The following is a 20172-nucleotide window of genomic DNA, read 5'->3' as shown; positions in this document are numbered from 1 at the left end:
CTACAGGGAGAGTGTGGCTTCAAAGAGAGGGCTGTAGAAAACAGCTGCCAGTATCTCTGCTGAGTTCCTCTCCAGTACAGTCCAGAGTCCATCTTTCCTGTGTTGAGCACTTTCCTTTAAATGGCATCTGCCTGGGGAGACGCACTAGCTCCACCTTCCCTACTCTCTGAGGCTCTGCGTTGTCCTACCAAGCTCACAGCCAGCAGATGAATCTGCTGGCTGCAGCCAGACTGGGCTCACATTGTAGTTCTTTGAAAAACTCCAGGAAATCCAGGCACACTCATGGGGCATCAGAGACACGCAGGGAGAGACTGAGTTGTGTTGCTTTGGGTTGAAGACCATTTCTCTTGCACTTCCACTGTTCCTGTGTTGGGCCTGCCTTCTCCCCATGCATCAGCCTCAGGAGGTGTACTACTACCACTCTACTGACTCTCTGAGGCCCTGCCTTTCCAAGCTCACACCCTAGGAGAAGTCTTTGGGCTGCAGTCCGGCTCAGACTGTGTTGTGGTTCTTGTAAAACTCTTGAGGAAATGTGGTCAAAGTTAGGGAGTGTCAGAGACACATAAGGACAGACTGAGTTACGTGGCTTTAGGCCAAGGACCATTTTTTGTTGTGCGCCTGACCAGTGCCAATCCCCCATGGCATCAGCCTGAGGAAATGCTGTATCTCTACCCTCCCGACTCACTCGGGCACTATCCTGGGCCCATGTTACAGTCTTTTATGAAAAACTCAAGAGAAACTTAGAAGGGGTCAGAGACGCACAGGGAGAAACTGAGTTTTGTGGCTTTGGGACGAGGGCCATTATTCCCCAGTGCCCAACCAGGACCACCATCCCTATGATGGGTCTGCTGACTCCCTAAGGACCTTTCCTGCCAAGCTTCCACCCTTTGGAGGTATCTGCTGGCTGTGCCCAGCCTGGGCCTGTGTTTCAGTCTTTCTTGAAAATCTCAAGGAAATCTGGGTAAACTCAGGGGGTGTCAGAGACACACAGGGAGAGACTAGGTTGTGTGTGGTTTTAGGATGAGGGCTGTTTCCCCCTGTACAACTCAACTGGTGCCAACGCTCCACAGCATTATTCTGGGAAGATGCATTAGCCCCACCCTGCAGACTTCCTGATGTCTCTCCCTAGCAAGCTTGAATCTTGCAGATGAATCTGCTGCCTGCAGCCAGCTTTGGCCTGTGCTGTAGTCTTTCTTGAAAAACTCTCAAGGTAATCTAGGCAAACTCACTAGGTATCAGAGACACAGAAGAAGAGACTGCTGTGTGGATTTAGGATGAAGGCACCTGACAGTCACCAACCTGAAGCACTCGATAAGCACTAGCATTCCTGTACAGAGCCAAGTCTTACGGGTAATCTGTTTTTAGCCTGATGAACTCTGCCAGCTTCACCTTGACAGTCCCTGAGATGCTACCCCTACAAAGGTCCACATTCCTCAGGTGGGTGGCACCCAGCCTGACGTAACCTGAGACTTTTGCTGAGTGGCCTCAAACCCAGAACTGTCAAGGATTTTGAATCTGTATCAATCTCCTCTTTCATTTCTGATTTTATTTGTGCCCACCCTTTTTTTTTCTTATGACTCCAGTTAAAGGTTTATCAATTTTATTTATCTTTTTAAAGAACAAGCTGTTCATTTCTTTGATGTTTTTAGACCCTATTTTGTTTATTTCTGCTCTGATCTTTATTATTTCCTCCCTTTCACTCACTTTGGCCTTGTTTTCTGTTCTTTTTCTAATTCCTTTAGGTGTAAATTTAGTTTTTTTATTTGAAATTTTTTTTGTTTGTTTCTTGAGGTAGATCTGTAACCCATGATGTTGGCAGTAAAACGGCACCAGTTGTTACTGGCAAAGTTGGAAGTTCAGCAAAGAAAAAATTCAGAGCCAAGAACTCAAAGTATAAGAAAAAGTTTATTTAGAATGTTACAAAGGTAGTAAAAGTGAGCCAGCTGGGCTGTCTAGGCTCAGGAATCAAGTTACAGAGGCAGAAGAAGGGCACTTGGAGCTTAGGAAAGTATACTCAAAGATTTGAGCAGGTGTGCTCTGGGAGTGAAAGCAAGAGAGAGAAGGAGCGAGAGTGTGCCCTGGGTCCTTTGTTTTGAGGGTTTTAAAGGCCGGAAGTTTAGCAGAGGTCTTAAGCATCCTTGGTTAGGGAAGATAGGATTTTGCGATTTATTAGATGACTGTAAACTTTTTGGCCTTTTAACTATCTGTTTCAGTTTCCCTATTTCACTTGTTCTGTCTTACCAGACAGCTCAGATCTATATTACTATGAATTTCCCTCTTAGGGCTGCTTTTGATGAGTCTCATAGATTTTATATTGTCTTCATTTTCATTTGTCTCATAGTATCTTTTGATGTCTTTGATGTGTTTGGGAGGAGGCAAGTACAACAGAGTTCCTGTACCACCATCTTGACTGGAATCTTGAGTATCTTTTCATATGATGTGATGTGAGGTTGTTTACTTGGGATCTCTCATTTCCTGATGTTATTGGTGAATTCAGTCCATTTACATTTAGGATAATTATTGACACTTGAGGATTTCCTTTAGCAATTTTATGTTTTGTTTTCTGGTAGCTCTGTGTCTCCTTTGGTTCTTCTCTTGTGTTTCTTTTCCGTCAGTTGTTTTTGTTTGGTGGTATTCCATACTTCTTTCTCCCGTTTCTTCTTTTCTAAGCTATGTGTTTCAGCAGTAGCTTTTTCATAGGTAGTTGCCATTAAGTATTAAGAGAAAAATTGTCTTACGTACTAGAGTCCTTTGTCTTATGAGTGGTTCTGCACTCCATCCTCCTTTGCTATTGCAGATCTTTATCCTCTCCCCTTTTATGTTATTGTTGTCACAGTTTCATCCTTGTTTTTATTGTGACCTTGTTGGAGCTTTTACTCATAGTTTTGATTTGTTTTGTTCTTGGTATCTGGTTGAATAAACCCCTTAAGTATTTCCTGGTGACAAATTCCCTCAGCTTCTGTATGTCTGGAAGAGTTTTTATTTCTCCTTCATATTTAAAGGATAACTTTGATGGATATTGCCTGGTAATTCTTCTCTTTCAGTACTTTGAATGTTTGGGTTCACTCTCTTCTGGCTTGTTGAGTTTCTGCTGAGAAGTCTGATGATAACCTAATGGGCCTTCCTTTACTTCTTACGTTCTTCTTTTCCCTAGCTGCCTTCAGGTTGCTTTTTTTGTCATTGATTTTTGACAATTTTATTACAGTGTGCCAAAGAAGGTCCGTTTGGGTTGAGGTAACTTGGTGTTCTGTTTGTTTCTTGGATTTGAGGCTGTCTCTTTCCATAGGCTTGAAAAGTTCTCATCAATTATTTGTTTGAATATGTTCCCTATTCCTTTCTCTTTCTCTTCTTCTTATATAGCCATTCTTATATTGCTCTTTCTGATGGAGTCAGACAATTCTTGTAGAGCTCTCAATTTTTAAAATTCATAATTCTCTCTCTGTAGTATCTCTAGTTGCCTGTCTTCAGTGTCACTGATTCTTTCCTCTATCTGGCCTGTTCTATTAGCTGAACTTGCTATCTAAGTTTTCAGGTTATATGTTGAGTTCTTTGTCTCTGTTTTTAAAGTTTTGGTCTCCTTGATGAGGTATTCATTTTATTTTCTGAGCTCATTAAGTTGCCTATTGGTGTTTTCTTGCATCTCATTGAGTATTTTCAGAACTTCAGTTTTGAATTCTCTGTTATTTAAATCCAAGGTTTCCATGTGATTGATATTTTTTTCTGGAGATATTTCATTTTCTTTCTGAACTATGTCTTTGTCTTAGGTAGCCATGGTATTCGATTTTTTCTTTGTTGATGGCATTTGAAAGTGTTATTGTTAAGAACTCTAACAAAAAAACAACTAAAAAAATAAAAAGTGCACCTGACCAGGCGGTGGCGCAGTGGATAGAGTGTAGGACTGGGATATAGAGGACCCAGGTTTGAGACCCCGAGGTCGCCAGCTTGAGCACGTGTTCATCTGGTTTGAGCAAAAGCTCACCAGCTTGGACCCAAGGTCGCTGGCTTGAGCAAGGGATCACTCAGTCTGCTGAAGGCCCGCGGTCAAGGCACATATGAGAAAGCAGTCAAGGAACAACTAAGGTGTCGCAACGAAAAACTGATGATTGATGCTTCTCATCTCTCTCCATTCCTGTCTGTCTGTCCCTGTCTATCCCTCTCTCTAACTCTCTCTCTGTCCCTGTAAAAAAAAATAAATTAAAAAAATAAAAAGTGCGCCTGACCTGTGGTGGCGCAGTGGATAAAGCGTCGACGTGGAAATGCTGAGGTCGCCAGTTCGAAACCCTGGGCTTGCCTGGTCAAGGCACATATGGGAGTTGATGCTCCCAGCTCCTCCCCCCTGTCTCTCTCTCTCTCTCTCTCTCTCTCTCTCTGACTCCCTCTCTCTCCTCTCTAAAATGAATAAAAAAAAAACTTAAAAAAAATAACAAAATAAAAAGTGCAAGTGAAAAATACAATGAAAAATATAAAAAATTTAAAAATAATGACAAGTAAAAAAAAAATCACAAGAAAACAAAGCAAAAACAAAAAAACAAAAACAACACCCACAAAAAGAATAAAAATATAAAAATGAAAGAAAATGAAATTCAAAAGAGAAAAAGAAGGAAAAAATTTAAAAAGGAAGAAAATTTCAGTTTTGAGAGGTTTTACTGTTTCCTGTAGATGTTGCTGTATTACAAGTTTAACTGTGAAATTCCTGGGCTGACCTTGGCTGAGATATTGTTGCAATGAGGTAGGCAGGCGCAGTTGCGTTGGTGGGTGGGGTGTGTTGTGAGAGCTTTATTGCTTTATGGTTTTAGCAATGATGATCCCAGGTCTGGGCCTTCCTTCCCATGTCTTAACAGACTAGGGGACTAGACATGGAGCACCTCTGTTTTTCAGAGGAGAAAGTGTCTCTGCAGAGCTAGCTATGTGGTCTGTCTATGCTACTCTCTATGCCGTGAGGTAAGGAAGGCAGGATCTGGGAAGCCGGGGGCTGCACTTTTGTTTTCTCTGCCTCTGCCCAGTGCAGGCTGTAGGCAGACCCCACGAACACTGGCCACGATCCCTTGTTCTGCTGCCACTTTGGTTAGTACCTCCCCCTGCTCCTCCTCTCTCCAATCCTCCTGGCAGAAGGAGACCCAGTTACTCCAGGCTTCTCCCCTCTCTGTAGGACTGGCGGAGAAAAACCCAGTCACTCCGGGCTTCTCTCTGGAGCCCCAGTGGGTGAAATGCTGGACAGTCTGGGGTTCTCTCCTTTCCAGAGCCGACTGTGAGTGCAGCTTATCTCCTGCCCTATTAGTCCTTTTGGCAGATCTTTTGGGTGCGCCCGTGAGCCCAGCTGGGGTTCCTTCACTGCGTCATAGCTGTTCAATTTGTTGTAATTTTAAGGGGAGAGACCAAGGGTATCTCTCATGCCACCATTACTCTGATGTCTGTATAAGACGTATCTAAAGTAAAGTAGTCAAATTCATAGGAACAGAAAATAATCAAAAGGCGGTTTTCAGGGGATGGACATAGGGAGAAAAGGGGAGTGTTTTTAAATGGGGACAGAGTTTCAGTTTTGCAAGAGGAAAGGTTCTGGAGATCTGTTTCACAACAATACAAATATATTAATATTCTTGAACTGTACACTTAAAATGGTTAAAGTGGTAAGTTTTATATTATATAGTTTCTACCACCTTTAAAAAAGTTTAATCTAGGATGCAGCTTTATTTAGGTAGAGAGAGCCCAAAAAAGGAATAGAGAAGAGTCTGATCCACAGATACTCAGTTCCTGCTTGTAAATTGTTTACCAACTAAGTTGCTGCTACTGGCCTGGTGAGGAATAAGTGAAGGGACAGGATAGGAGGTGAGGGGTATTGCTCAGATGGGGGCCTCTCCACATGGAAGTTTGAGGAATAAGGAATAATTCCCCCAAACTTATTGAGTACATGCACACAATTTAAATATCTGTGTGTGTGTAATTTAAATATTATTGTTTTTAAAGATTATATATTGATATTGATCAAATATAATGGTAAAAGCAAGATAATTGCACATTTATTGGTAAAAAAATTAAATATCAAAGAAAAAAACATGATTTCCAAAATATAAATAAACAGGTAAAGGTAATTGAAAGTTTAACTTGTGAATATATTTTTCTGTTTAAGTGTAAATCATGTTTACCATTTGTGTGGTTCTAGCGATTGTTAAAGACATTTCGGGTCTGACCAGGCAATGGCACCGTGGATAGAGCATCGGACTGGGATGCGGAGGACCCAGGTTCGAGGCCCTGAGGTCACCCACTTGAGCGCAGGTTCATTTGGTTTGAGCAAGGCTCACCAGCTTGAGCCCAAGGCCACTGGCCTGAGCAAGGGGTCACTCGGTCTGCTGTAGCCCCCCAGTCAAGGCACATATGGGAAAACAAACAACTAAGGTTCTGCAACAAAGAATTGATACTTTTCATCTCTCTCTCTTCCTGTCTGCCTGTCCCTACCTGTCCCTCTCTCTGACTCTGTCTCTGTCAAAAAAAAAAAAAAGGAAGAAGAAAAGACATTTAGACATTTCAGGAATTGATGGTAGAAGTATAAATTTGTAACTTTTTGCACAATAATACAATAGTTTTTAAGATGCTTACAACAGTTAATCAAGTCATTTCTCTTATTATAGTCTATCCTATGGAAATAATGTAATATACAGACAGACTTTTGCACAATATGTTCATTTAATGCTTTATAATCATGAAAAAATAGAAACAGCCCAATATTCACCAACAATATTTTCGATTAAGTTATAGTACTTCTACAAAATATAAAATGTAATATACAGTGTTTAGGGTCAAATTTAAAATGTTAAGGCTCATAACCATTGGGCCTTGAAGAAATAATGCCAGGTAGCCAGTCTTCTGTACACATGCTATTTATATTTTGGTATTAATTATTAACAATTATTTCTCACAACACTACAATAAATTAGGTACCAAAATTATCTCCATTTTACAAATGAGGGAATTCATAGTCCAAGATTAAGTTACTTACCTGAAGTCACACCGCCAGGTAATAACAAACCCAAGGTTGTCTGACTCCAAAGCTCATACCACTTCTGGCACTGGGGTTTCTGTATGCTTATCGGGAAACTGGCCTATCGTGTATAGCGATTTCCTTTGTGTAAATTACATTGTTAGCATTTTTTTCTTGAAGGTACTAAACTTTATGTTATATCTAATAGGCCCCTTCATAATGCTCAGCCAACTTTAGAAGCCAACTGGATTTTTATTTCTATGTGCTGCAGCTTAGTAGTTTGTTCAGTAAAACATGCTCCCCAAAGTTTTATAACCATCAAACAGTATAATTTAAGATAATGTTTGAATAGATACAGTATATTGGAAGGCGATTACACAATGCTCATATAGAATTAGAAAATTATAGGCAAAATGTATTACCTTGTCCAAGCTTGAACTTGGGAAGGGAAGAACAAGCAAGATTCCAGTGGTCTTACATACATTTGTAACTGAAAAGAATACAGTGGTACCTTGAGATACGAACAGAACAACATACGAATTTTTTAAGATATGAGCTGCAACTCAGTCAGTATTTCCGAGCGAAATTCCGAGATACGAGTCATGATTCGGGAAGCTGCCGCTAATTGGTGCGCATGGGTTCAGTATCAGCAGTTTGATATACGAGTTGACTTACGAGCTCGGTTACAGAATGAATTAAATTCATATCTCAGGGTACCACTGTATTTGTAAGTGGTATATGTGAGCCAGCATCTCAATAAATACTTCCTCAGAGTAGGATAATATCAGGGAAACTCCTACATTGTTACTCAATTCTCCTCTTTAATATTGTGTTCCTGAATGTTTTAGTCATGATATTAGGGTCTTCATAGATTTTCCATGAGGAAAGAGATTTAAATAAAAATTTCAATTTTGTTGAGGGGGAGAGAGTTAATTTGGGAAGACGTTAAGGTTCATTATTAATTCATTTAAATGTGATTGATGCCTTGGCTGGTTGGCTCAGTGGTAGAGCATCGGCCCAGGGTGGATGTCCTGGGTTTGATTCCCGGTCAGGAGAAGTGAGCATCTGCTTTTCCACCTCCCCCCCTTTCCTTTCCCACAGCCATGGCTCAATTGGTTTGAGTGCATCAGCCCTGGGTACTGAGGATGACTCCATGGAACCTCCACTTCAGGTGCTAAAAATAGCTCAGTTGTGAGCATGGTCCCAGATTGGCAGACCATTGGCCCCAGATAGGGGTTGCCAGTTAGGTGCCAGTCAGGGCACATGTGGGAGTCTGTCTCTCTATCTCCCCTCCTCTCACTTGGAAAAGAAGAAAAAAAATGTGATTGATGAACTTAATATGGCATTCTTTTTTGCTGCAGTCATTATAAAAGTAATATTTGATCACTAAAGAAAATTTACAAAACACAACAAAGGGGAAAAGAAACCAGTTTAAATTCTTACCCAGAAATGGTTGATATTTTATAGTATTTATTTTTTTTCTTTAAAATAATTTATCCTACCTGACCAGGTGGTGGCGCAGTAGATAGAGCGTTGGACTGGGATGTGGAAGGTCCCAGGTTCGAGACCCCAAGGTTGCTAGCTTGAGCGCAGGCTCATCTGGCTTGAGCAAGGGGTTACTTGGTCTGCTGAAGGCCCGCAGTCAAGGCACATATGAGAAAGCAATCAATGAACAACTAAGGTGTCGCAATGAAAAACTGATGCTTGATACCTCTCATATTTCTCCGTTCCTGTCTGTCTGTCCCTATCTGTCCCTCTCTCTGACTCATCTCTGTCCCTGTAAAAAAATATATGTACCGGCCCTGGCCGGTTGGCTCAGTGGTAGAGTGTCGGCCTGGCGTACAAAAGTCCCGGGTTTGATTCCCAGCCAGGGCACACAGGAGAAGCGCCCATCTGCTTCTCCACCCCTCCCCCTCTCCTTCGTCTCTGTCTCTCTCTTCCCCTCCCGCAGCCAAGGCTCCATTGGAGTGAAGATGGCCCGGGCTCTGGGGATGGCTCCTTGCTTGGCCTCTACCCCAGGCGCTAGAGTGGCTCTGGTCGTGGCAGAGCGACACCCCGGAGGGGCAGAGCATCGCCTCCTGGTGGGCAGAGCGTAGCCCCTGGTGGGCGTGCCAGGTGGATCCCGGTCGGGCGCATGCGGGAGTCTGTCTGACTGTCTCTCCCTGTTTCCAGCTTCAGAAAAATACAAAAAAATATATATATATATGCATATCCTTTTTATGATTATTTATACATGTCCTTTGTAAAAAAAAGTTAGGAAAATACATAAAAATTTAATAGTGAAAATAAAAATTGCCTGTCCTCTTACTACACAAATTTTTTTCTTAAAATTGAAGTGAAATTTATGTATAGAATTAATCATTTTAAAGTGTACATTCAGTGCCATTTGCAGTGTTGTGCAACCATTGTTTCTCTATGTAATAGTTCCAAAGAATTTGCATTACCCTCAAAGGAGATACTGTACCCATTAAGCAGTCACTCTTCCGTCCCCCTCCCCAGCCACTGGCTATCACTAATTTTTCTGTCTCCATGCGTTTGCCTATTATGGACATTTCATTTTAATGGAATTTTACAATGTGTGACCTTTGTGTCTGGCTTACTTCATTCAGCATAGTGTTTTCAGGGTTCATTCATGTATTTAATACTTCATTTCTTTTTATGGCTGAATAATATTGCACTGGATGGATGTGTCACATTTTGTTTATCCGTTCTTCAGTTGATGGGTACTGAGTTGTTTCCACCTTTTGGCTATTGTGAATAGTGCAACTATGAACAGTTCTGGTACTTGCTTGAATATCAGTTTTCAAATCTTTTGGGCGTATACCTAGGAGTACAATTACTGGGTTGTATGATAATTTTATGGTTAACATTTTGAGGAACCATCAAATTGTTTTACACAGCTATAGCACCATTTTACCTAACAGCAGTGTACAATGATTCCAGTATCTCCACATCCTCACCAACCCTTGGCACAGGGTTACCAATATGGTCCCAGTGTTGCTGACACTACCCTGATCGCCAGCTTGAACTCATGGTCTCCAACTTGACCCTGTGGTCACCGGCTTGAACCTGAGGTCGCCAGTTTGATCCTGGTCAAGGCACATATGAGAAGCAGTCAGTGCACAACTAACTATGTGGAGCAACAACTATATGTTGGTTCTTTTCTCTCTCTCTCTCTCCCTTTCTCTGCCTCTCACTTTTCTTTTGAGAGGGAGAGACAGGAAGGGAGAGACGAGAAGCATCAACTCATAGTTGTTCATTGATTGCTTTCTCTATGTGCCTTGACCGGAGCAAGGGGGGCGGCTTCCAGCTGAGCCAGTGACCCCTTGCTCAAGCCAGCAACCTTGGGCTTCAAGCTGGTGATCCTGTGCTGAAGTGGGATGAGCCCGTGCTCAAGCCAGCGACCTTGGGGCTTTGAACCTGGGACCTGAGTCCCAGGTTGATGCTCTATCCACTGTGCCATCACAGGTCAGGATCTTCAATTTTTTTGAATAGTTTTAGAAGGATCAATATTAATTTTTAAGTTTTTATTTATTGATTTTTAGATAGAGGAAGAGAGAGAGAGATACATTGATTTGTTGTTCTACTTATTCATGCTTTCATTGGTTGATTCTTGTGTGTGCCCTGACCAGGGATCAAACCTGCAACCTTGTCGAATCAGGACAGTGCTCTAACCAACTGAGCTACTTAGCTGGGGCTAGGTGTTAATTTTTTTTAAATTTTAGTAGAATTCACCTGTGAAGCCATCTGAGTTTTTGTTTTTTGGGAGTTTTTTCATTACTGGTTCAGTTTTATTGCAAGTAAATTGGTCCTTTATTCTACTCAAGTTGGTTGAGCATCCTTAAAATCATTTCTTTCAATTCTATATCAGGGAAATTACTTATCACCATTTATTTCATTATTTTTGTTATGGGGTTTTTCCCTATTCATTGGAGGCATATTCTGTCTCTCCATTTTGTTTGAATTTCTATGTTTATTCCTGTAAGTTAGATAAAATAGCTATCTCTCCCAGTCTTGATAAAGTAGCCTCTGTGTAGACTGTGCCAGATGGTTTTGGCAGGCTGGTTATAGTGGGTGGGTTTAGGGTGGGGCTGTCTAGTGTGGAATGTATCCTATTGTTTTTTCTGTGGCCCGATTGGGTCTGGACAGGACTGCTCTGAGTGAGGACGTCATAAAGTCCTACTAGCTGTGCACTTTCTCTGCATGGAACAGCTCCATGTGTGTGCACCGCTACACTTGGCTAGCTTTGCACCCTCTCTGGTGAGGGCAGTCCCACATGTGTGGATAGCAGCATCCTCTCCTGCCGCACAGAGCAGCCCCGTTGTAGGCACCACAGTGCTCTGCTAGCTCCACACTTCCTTGCAGTGGGGCAGCGTGTACGTGTGCAGCAGCGCCCCCTGTCTCCGCACAGAGCAGCCCCGTTGTAGGCACCACAATGCTCTGCTAGCTCCACACTTCCTCGCAGTGGGGCAGCGTGTACGTGTGCAGCAGCGCCCCCTCTCTCCGCACAGAGCAGCCCCGTTGTAGGCACTGTAATGCTTTGCTAGCTCCACACTTCCTCGCAGTGGGGCAGCATGTACGTGTACAGCAGCGCCCCAGGGTCTCTGCAGCTTTTTTGGACAAGCAGCCCTCCACAGGACAGGGTGCCACAGCATTTTGCTAGCTCCACACTCTTTCCAGCACCCTGCCATACCTACTGGATCAATCTCTGGGTGGAGGGGCCTCTTGTCCACGTACTGTTACCCTCCTGTTCCTGCTGGAGCTAGCTCTGGGAGAGTTGACTGGGCACATGCTACAGTAGCCCTGCAGGTTGGCCAGAGAACCTGGATAGTGCTCACCGGTTTCTCTGCTTCTGGAGAGTTTCCTCAGCCTCTGGAGAGTTCGTGCAGTTCCCCCATCTTCTCTCTCTGGTCCCTATTGTTTGTTGTGCAGAAGCTGTTCTGTTGGCTTTCAGTTTTTTCTCAGGAAGAACTGCTCTAAATGTAGGTGTACACTGGATGTGTTCTTGGGAGGGAGCAAGCTCAGCATCCTAGGCCGCCATCTTGGACCCGCCTCTCTGTGTACATACTTTGAATGAACAAATAGGACAACTTATATCACTGGTTTTGAACTGGGGGTGGCTTTGCCCCCAGAGGATATTTGGCAATGGTTGGAGGCATTTTTGGTTGGCAGAACTGGCAGGGTACTACTAGCATATAGTGAGTAGCGGCCAAGGATTCTACTAAACACCCTGTGATGAACTGCCGCCTACCACAGAGAATTAGCCCATAATGTCAGTGGTGCCACTGCTGAGAGACCCTAGCTGAAATTGAGAGTCCTTCCTCTGCAAATACTAATGCCATCAGAAAAAGAATACTTTGTCCTACCTTTTGGAAAAGAGACTAGATAGAAATTGGCAAGTTAGAGATTCCAATGGGTATATTGGCATAATATTCTCAGATAATTTTTACATTTTTCAAAATAGGAAAACTCAAATATAGGGTTACTGGTTTTCCTTATTTTACAGATGGGGTCGAGGATTTGGTCTTTTGGGTTCCATTTTTGGAAAGGATGGTGTATTAAACCAGCCAAACAGTATCTTTGGACTTATATTTTATATACTACAGTTATTACTTGGTAAGTATTATACAGCAATACAAAAGTAAGGTGTTTTTTTTGTTACATTCCATTTAGAACTTTGTGTCTTTGCCCTGAAGTGTATCTTTATATTAAATAGAAGTATACGTTAATGATAAAACCATTAGTTTATTAACATTTTTGTGTTGCAAAACTTGGTTCACTACAATTTTGATGGTGCTAATGCTGAATTTGGTATCTTGTTGGTGTTTAGTCAGGGACAGCAGTGTCCTGTGATGTCCATAAAAACCAGTCTCATTCAGGAAGTTATTACTCCAGTCTTCCCTGGAAACCTTTTTCCGTACTATTTTCTATACTCTTTAGGTATTTTAAAATTTGTGCTTTAGGAAAACATTAATGGTTAATGATATTTATAATTCCATCACCTTTACATTTACATATCTACTATTTCCATTGTCTTCTGATTTTTTTCACTTATTTTTATATAAACTCTTATATTGTCTATTCTCTTAAGTGTTTTGTTATTGTTGATATCAGGTTTCAAATTTTTATGTCTAAATAACACTGTGATCAACTTTATGTAAAACTCCCCTCACATATACAGTTTTCCCTCTTTAAATTATTTCTGCAGAGTACATTTCCAAACAAGGGATGAATGAGTCAAAAATCAATTTTTAAAGGAGTTTAATAGGTATTAGTAAACTGTCTTACCCTCAGTTGTTGGGTTTTGCCAAAGTTTCATCCATCTATATTTCTAAAAACTGTTTTCTGTAAAATACCTAATTTAGTAGTTACTTATAAGTAGCTATCATTTTTATTTTACTGTTTTAATTTACTCTTATTGCCAATATGGTTATTAGGATCCTGATTATAGTCCATTTTCATATTTGTTACAATCATTTAATCCATTCTTTATCCTTTTTTGTTAGTTTTGTGAATTTTGAATGTATAAAAGTTATGATTTTAAAGTTAACTTCATTCATTTTTGCCCTTGCTTTCAATTGTTATTATTTTGTCCTATCATCTGCCAGTTCTGTGCTCTTCTATCAGAAGCTGATTTTGTTATGAAGCAAATTGTGAATCTGAATTTTTCTGAATAGTCCTACCTCAAGTTTATTGAATTTCATATTATATATCTTACAGAAATACAAAAATATGCACAATGATATTTATAACGGTACAGCTTAAAACAGCAAAATATTGGAAGTAGCTTAGCAAAACCTAATGGTTGAATGAATTAGGTTACATCTATACTAGAAAACAGTAGCAATTAAGGGAAAAAGTAGCTCTACGTGTGTATTCTGAAAAAATAAAGGCATAGTTTAGTGAAAAAAAGCAAATTGTGGTATAACAGGCCTAGGATAACTATATGTTTATGCATACGCCGGTAATGCATAAGAAAGGTTCTGATGGTTCGGGGTCAGAGGTGAAACTTTCACTTTCTGTTCCATTTATTTGTTTTGTTTGGATTTCTAATGATGAATATAAGTAAGCCCAAATTAAAATAGCCTAAGAAATGATTTGGACTATGTTAAGTTTTGGAGATAGAGGTGGAAAAAATTTCTATTTATAATATTTAATTTTTTTATAGATAATTTAAATCATATGTGGTTTTTCCTGTTCACATTTTGTGCATTTTTAATAACAGTGTCTGTACCATTAGAGGCACACTTGAACTCATCTGTAGTTTTCTAGCACTTCATCTTTACTTTCTTTAAAGTTGTTTGAGAAACATTAAGTTAATTTTTCCATAGGTAGTGCATTCACATGGTTCAAAGTTTAAAATATATATGTGTGTGTGTGTGTAAAATGCTACACAGTCTGACCCATCCTTGTTCCCTTCTGTCCACTTCTCACTGCTTCTCACCCGACTGGTGGTAGCTTCTTGTTATTGTTATCATAGACTTTCTTTAGTTTTAGACAAGGAAATACAGTAAGATCATCTTAATTTCCTCCTTTTCTTAAAAAGGCAAGTACTATCTGTACACACTGTTCTATATACTTTTTGTTTCGTTTGGCTAACACACATCGCATGATCTTCCCGTAGCAGTACATGAAGTGTTTTCATTCTGTTTTTCAGCTGCAGAATACTCCTTTGCTTGATTGTACAATCATCTGTTTAGGTTACAACATATTTTAAATTCCATTGGGAATTTTAGCCCAAGCCACCAGTTACATTACATTAGGACAAGTTCAGTATGATAGTATTTAACTAATAGCTAGTGTTTATTGAAGTATTCTAAGTGTTTATACCTATTAGCTCTCTTAATCTACACAGTAGTATTAAGATATAGTCATGATTATTATCCCAATTATACAATTAAAGCATGGCACAGAGAAAGTAAATAACCTGTCCATATCATTTTGAAACTAACTTTCTTAGGTTAAAATTAAAGTGGCAGCATAATTTTTTGAAGTTTTAGATGTTTAGCATGGGTAAAGATCAGCAAACTTTTTTAGTAAAAATCCAGATAGAAAATAGTTTAGGCTTTGCTGACTCACAACTATTCAGCTCAGCCATTCCAGTGTGAAAGCAGTGACAGGCATTACAAGTCAATGAGTGTGGCCAGGTTCCAGTAAACGCTTACTTACAAAATCAGGTAGCTGGTCAGTTTGCTAGTCCCTGGCATAAGTAATCCAACAGCATCTTAGTCTTGAAGAACCTTCTTAAAACATCATCCTTCAGTACTGACTGGAGCCCGGGCAAGTCAGGCCTGCGTGGCCAGGTTGCAGCCCACAGGCCCCTTCTCTTTAACAGGCAGCATGGATTTTAGCTCTTTAACCTCCTCAAACCTATTACCACCTATTCTTATTTTTTTCTGTTTCTGTTATTCTTACCCATTAGTAGTTGGGTAAGAGGACAGTAATATACTGTGCCGTCCCCTTGACAATAAATGCACGTTTTCAGTACTGTTGGTTACAGGGAATTACAAAACAATACATGTAAAAATGTCAAAAGCATCAAGAATTCAAGCAAGTTTTTGTCACGAGAACCCCAGCCTAGCACACATAACTGCCCTTTTTCAGGATCTGGTTTGATCCACATATGGTTTTCCTTATCTTCCAGGGTGAGCCCTTTCTGCAATGTTTTGGGGTTTTGTTTCTTTTCCTTCTGCAGCAGCGTGTTGGTATAATCATCTCCCATTATGGATTTTTGATAAATTTGGTTTAAACATGGGAAAGCAAATTTTATTTCCTACATACGGGGAGCTGATAGTGAAAAGGCCAGGGAAAATGTGTCTTGTTTGGAAGAAAAGGTTGTGGTCCTAAGGTTCCTTTATTCATTAAGAAAAGCGAGGCTATCAGTTTTACAAATCAGTTTTATTTAATAATGTGACTGCAAGATTACATACTTGTGAACAATATAGCCTTAACTAAGGTTAGTTTATGAAGTAACATTTTATCTAGAATATTGACAAGTCAAAAACATTGCAGCTATTAAACTGTTGTCCTGTGTGCAAAGTCTATCTGCATAATCTTAATGAAATAGGCTAGTAGTTTGTGTTCTCAAATTTCATTATGTTTTGCTATAAGATCAGTATTCCAAAACAAGCAAATCACAAAATGTTGCCTTTTAACTCAGAAACGTTTCCTCCAGTGTCAAGGTCTCATTGAGCCAAGCGTCTCTTTCTCTTGCAGGCATGACAGCAAGTGCAGTTGCAGCTTTAATCCTCATGACATCCTCCATCGTGTCTGTGGTGGGTTCTTTGTACCTGGCCTACATTCTGTACTTTGTGCTGAAGGAGTTTTGCATCATTGTCGTCATCACTTACGTGCTGAACTTCATTCTTCTTATCGTCAACTACAAACGACTAGTTTACTTGAATGAGGCCTGGAAACGGCAGCTGCAGCCCAAGCAGGACTGACAACCTGACGAACTCCTAACTGACAGTCTGAAGTCCCTTTTTCCATTAAGTTAATTTTGCAGCATTTTTTTTTATTCTTCACAACAGACACTTTCCCTAAGAATCTTAAACTGATTTTTTAAAATCTTGTAAATTAGAAGGGTATTTTCTGTGTCAATCTTCATTTTCAATATGGATACAAAAAAAAGCATAAGCCGAGCCAATCAAAGACAAGCTTTAACTTTCCTTTGAAGTTGTTTCTGAAATAATTAAATGTAGCCCTCAATTGTAAAGTGAGCAAGCATTGCTAGTAATTCCCAATATGTATAAATTCAATTTCAGGTATAACAAATGTGATCATGACATGAAAATATTTTAGAATAGATACTGTATTAAGTATTGCCATGTTTACAATCTGTAATATGTTTTTAGCTGATGGATTTCAACATGTAGATTCAACTAGAATTCCTTTCTGTGATATTTGTAAATAAAGGTAGAAATATTGGATCCATCCCTGCAGAGCTTACTGTACAGTTTAGTTGAAGAACTGTCAGCTCAACACTGACTGAAGAAAAAGTGAAAATAGCAAGTCCACACAGAGCATCTTGTGCAAAGTACTGAGAGCTGTGGGTCCAGCAGTGACAGCAAAAACAATAGGGTAGTTGCTTCCTTTTCCTCTCCCTCCTCTGAAAGGAAGAAACTGTTTGGACATTCAAGTCAAACTTGTGTCTAGTCATAAAACTGGATCAGTTTCACCTTGCAGAGTGAGTCATGTGACCAAACCATCAAGTCCAAGGCCTCAGGACACTAACGATGGGAAAATGAGTACTTTTTTTTTTTTTTTGGAGAAAAGCTGGAAATATTAATGTGGAATTTTAAGGTAAAGTTTCTTACAACAGTTGAATTTTTATTCAGATATTTTTCCTTAACATTGGTGCCAGTCAGCCAAGCAGTATTATGGCTTTGAAATAACCAGTATAAGCCCAGTCACTCCAGAGTAGGGTTGCTCTTGGGCAGCTCTGTAGTGTTTTCCCTGTTTCTTTCTGAATTAATCGGATGTCTAGTTTGTTTTAGAGTCACATATTGGATTTGTAAGCTCTAGGGCTGACATGCTGCTCAGTTTGCTTAGTCGAGAAGAGTACTACAGGTAGAAATAACCTGAAGGTGAAATACAGTAATGTCACTACTCTTTCTAATAACTACATAAATGCAGAATTTTTAAGTGATTTGAATAAACCCAAATAAAGTTGTGACAGTATGTTTCTATGGTTAACATCTTATATCAAAATGTAAAAAGTGCCTTCTGTCTTAAATCTCAAACCAAACATTTGTGTGTTGAACTTGGGCAGAAGTGTCCTCCCTTTCTTAGCCTGAAATAGACAACTTGCATTCTATAGAAAGGTTATGTATGATCATTTTATTCCTTAGATTGAGAAGTAGCAATATTTTTGCTTCCAATTCAATTAATTATTGTGTTAAAAATAGACCCATAATTTAAGTGCTTTATTTGACTTTTGAAGGGAGGGGACAGGCTCTGCTCATGTGTGTAGAGTCAGCAACTGTTTCCAAATGTCATAATTGATGCAATGTATTCTTCTGGCCCAAGGCAGATATAAAATCTGAATTGTAATGAACTAAATTGTAATAAGCTTAGTTCAGATCTCATCCAGGCCGATGTTCTCCCATGAATGTGAATATTTCAATGCCTGTATTATTATGTATGTACTGTTGTTATTTCTGTAGTTAAAGAGCTCTAGAAAGCATTGATTAGATGTCTCATGTTTATGGAGAAACGAGTCCTAATGTTGAGGTGAACTGTACAATGAGGTCCTGTAGCAGTGCTTCCAGTTCTTCCAAGCCATTTGCTGGTTCTCTTTTCTAGGCTCCAGTGAAAATGGCTTAACAGTTAAGACCTCTGTAGTATACATAACACTGGTTGTGCTAAACAAGTTCCCCGTGTCCCAATTTAAAATTATTTTTTCATCATATTTTGTATCAATCAGCAGAGTATAGTTAAAGCTTGTCTTGATGTTGCGTTCTTGCAGATGTCTTCAACTCAAAAGAGAAAATGTAAAAATGTTCAGCCAGACCCTTCTAGTTTTTCTTTTACTTTCCTAAGCCTGGGGGAAACACCACTGTTTCTGTTGTATTAAAAAAAAAATTGCCACATTCCTATGATCCCAAATGAACTACCTTTTCTCACTGAGCGATGAACGCGTGCTGCCCACATGAACAGCGTTGTAGCGCCAGCATCTCAGTAAGAGCGGGGCCCTGCTGCGTGCTCCTCGGCGTCCGTGCCCTGCAAGGATGGGGCTCCCCTCTACGTCCTCTGCGTCACCCCAGAAGAGGGGGGAGCACTGTCCTATAAAGTTTAAGGGTTGTTATGACTCTTTTAGACTGAATATTTAAACATTGCAAAATTACTAGCCACCAACATTGAAGAGCACATTAGGGAAAAAGTTTAGGTTATGTTTTTGGCCGTAATTCCATGCTTCTTGGTTTCTGAAATGATTTGTAACAAATGAAGCCTCTTATTAAATTGATAGTCACATCATTTGAAGAAATAAGTGGTTAGATGAGAAATTCTGGGGAATCTGAGTGGTTTGGAGAATGTCATTGCAGCTAGTTGCCATCAGTGAGGGTAAACTTAGGGTGAAATAACTCAGGTCCCTACCTGTGTGCCAGGAATTACTTGTACTTGATGTATGTGGCCTCTCAAGTCCATGGCTTTTAAAGATAGTAAAAGCATTGACTATTTTCATTTGAGGAGACAAAGATCTTTTGGTACAAGAGATCTCTGGACCTACTAGGTAGGATAGACTAGAGGACCAAGACTACAGTGAAGGTACACGATTTCATTGGTATTTACTTTGAAGACTATCAGCAAAAGTGCAAAGTTACCTGCAGCAAGTACTTCATAACATAGATTGGTGCCACTGCTTGACACCGAGCAGTGCCGTCAGATCTTGAAAATCAGTATTGAACAGATGCCAACGAGAACCCCACTATCTTTTTTGGAAACCTATTTGGGAAGGAGCATCCAATATGCAACCTTTGTCCTCGTGTATTTTCCCCCAACATGCAAACACTGGTAAACCGTCTCTATTCAGACATGTTTGGCAGCACTTATGATTCCTAATGTGAGAACTACCTTTCAATAGAATAAAGGAGGCATGGGTGGGAGTCCATGCTACTTGGTTAAACGTTTTTTGACAAATTAGCCCCAGAAAAGGTGAAATGTTTTGTAATAAAACTGTATTAAGCATGGCCTAAGTATGAGGTGTATGATCTGTATAAGTATGTTCCATCAAAAATATTTATCACTAGTGCTTTAAACTCCAGAGGAAACATTCGTTTAAAACGGAGTTCACTGGGCAGATTTCCCCTTGAATATAGATAGGGATATTCTTTATCAGAGATTTAGGACAGTTTTGCTAACTGGTAAAAAACAAATGTAAATATGTAAGACTGTTTATTTGTTGCACATAACTTTTTTGGTATAAAATAAATGTAGAAGTTACCTGTGGAAGTTGTGCCCCATCATTCTTACACTGCAGTCTTGCATTGCAAGAAAGAAGAGGAAATGAATTCACTCTTATCAACTATTCTGGAAGTAACCTCATACTCTAGCCTCATTCCTACAGGTGTACTGAGTTGATCTTTTTTCTCTTATATTATGTGTAACTTGTAGAAGACACAGCAGAATTATTAGAAATTCTAGTGCTTGGAATTCCTGTAGGTGTGTGATTATGTGCTTGTCAGAGTCGATGAGAA

The 20172-nt window shown here is 40.0% G+C and overlaps 1 protein-coding gene across 1 annotated transcript in view; it reads left to right on the top strand.

Annotated features, from left to right (window-relative positions):
• VKORC1L1 (vitamin K epoxide reductase complex subunit 1 like 1) overlaps nt 1-19918 on the top strand; it is a 93787-nt gene extending 73869 nt beyond the window's left edge. Inside the window, exons 2-3 of the mRNA XM_066274696.1 lie at nt 12483-12592; nt 16193-19918. Of these exons, the coding sequence (XP_066130793.1) occupies nt 12483-12592; nt 16193-16419 (337 nt within the window). The 3' untranslated portion in view covers nt 16420-19918. The remainder of the gene's footprint in view (nt 1-12482; nt 12593-16192) is intronic.
• The last annotated feature ends 254 nt before the right edge of the window (nt 19919-20172 follow it).

This window comes from Saccopteryx bilineata, chromosome 4 (genome assembly GCF_036850765.1).
Source record: "Saccopteryx bilineata isolate mSacBil1 chromosome 4, mSacBil1_pri_phased_curated, whole genome shotgun sequence".
NCBI lineage: Eukaryota > Metazoa > Chordata > Mammalia > Chiroptera > Emballonuridae > Saccopteryx > Saccopteryx bilineata.
The sequence above is the reverse complement of the archived record's forward strand: the minus strand, read 5'-3'. Positions and strand labels throughout refer to the sequence as shown.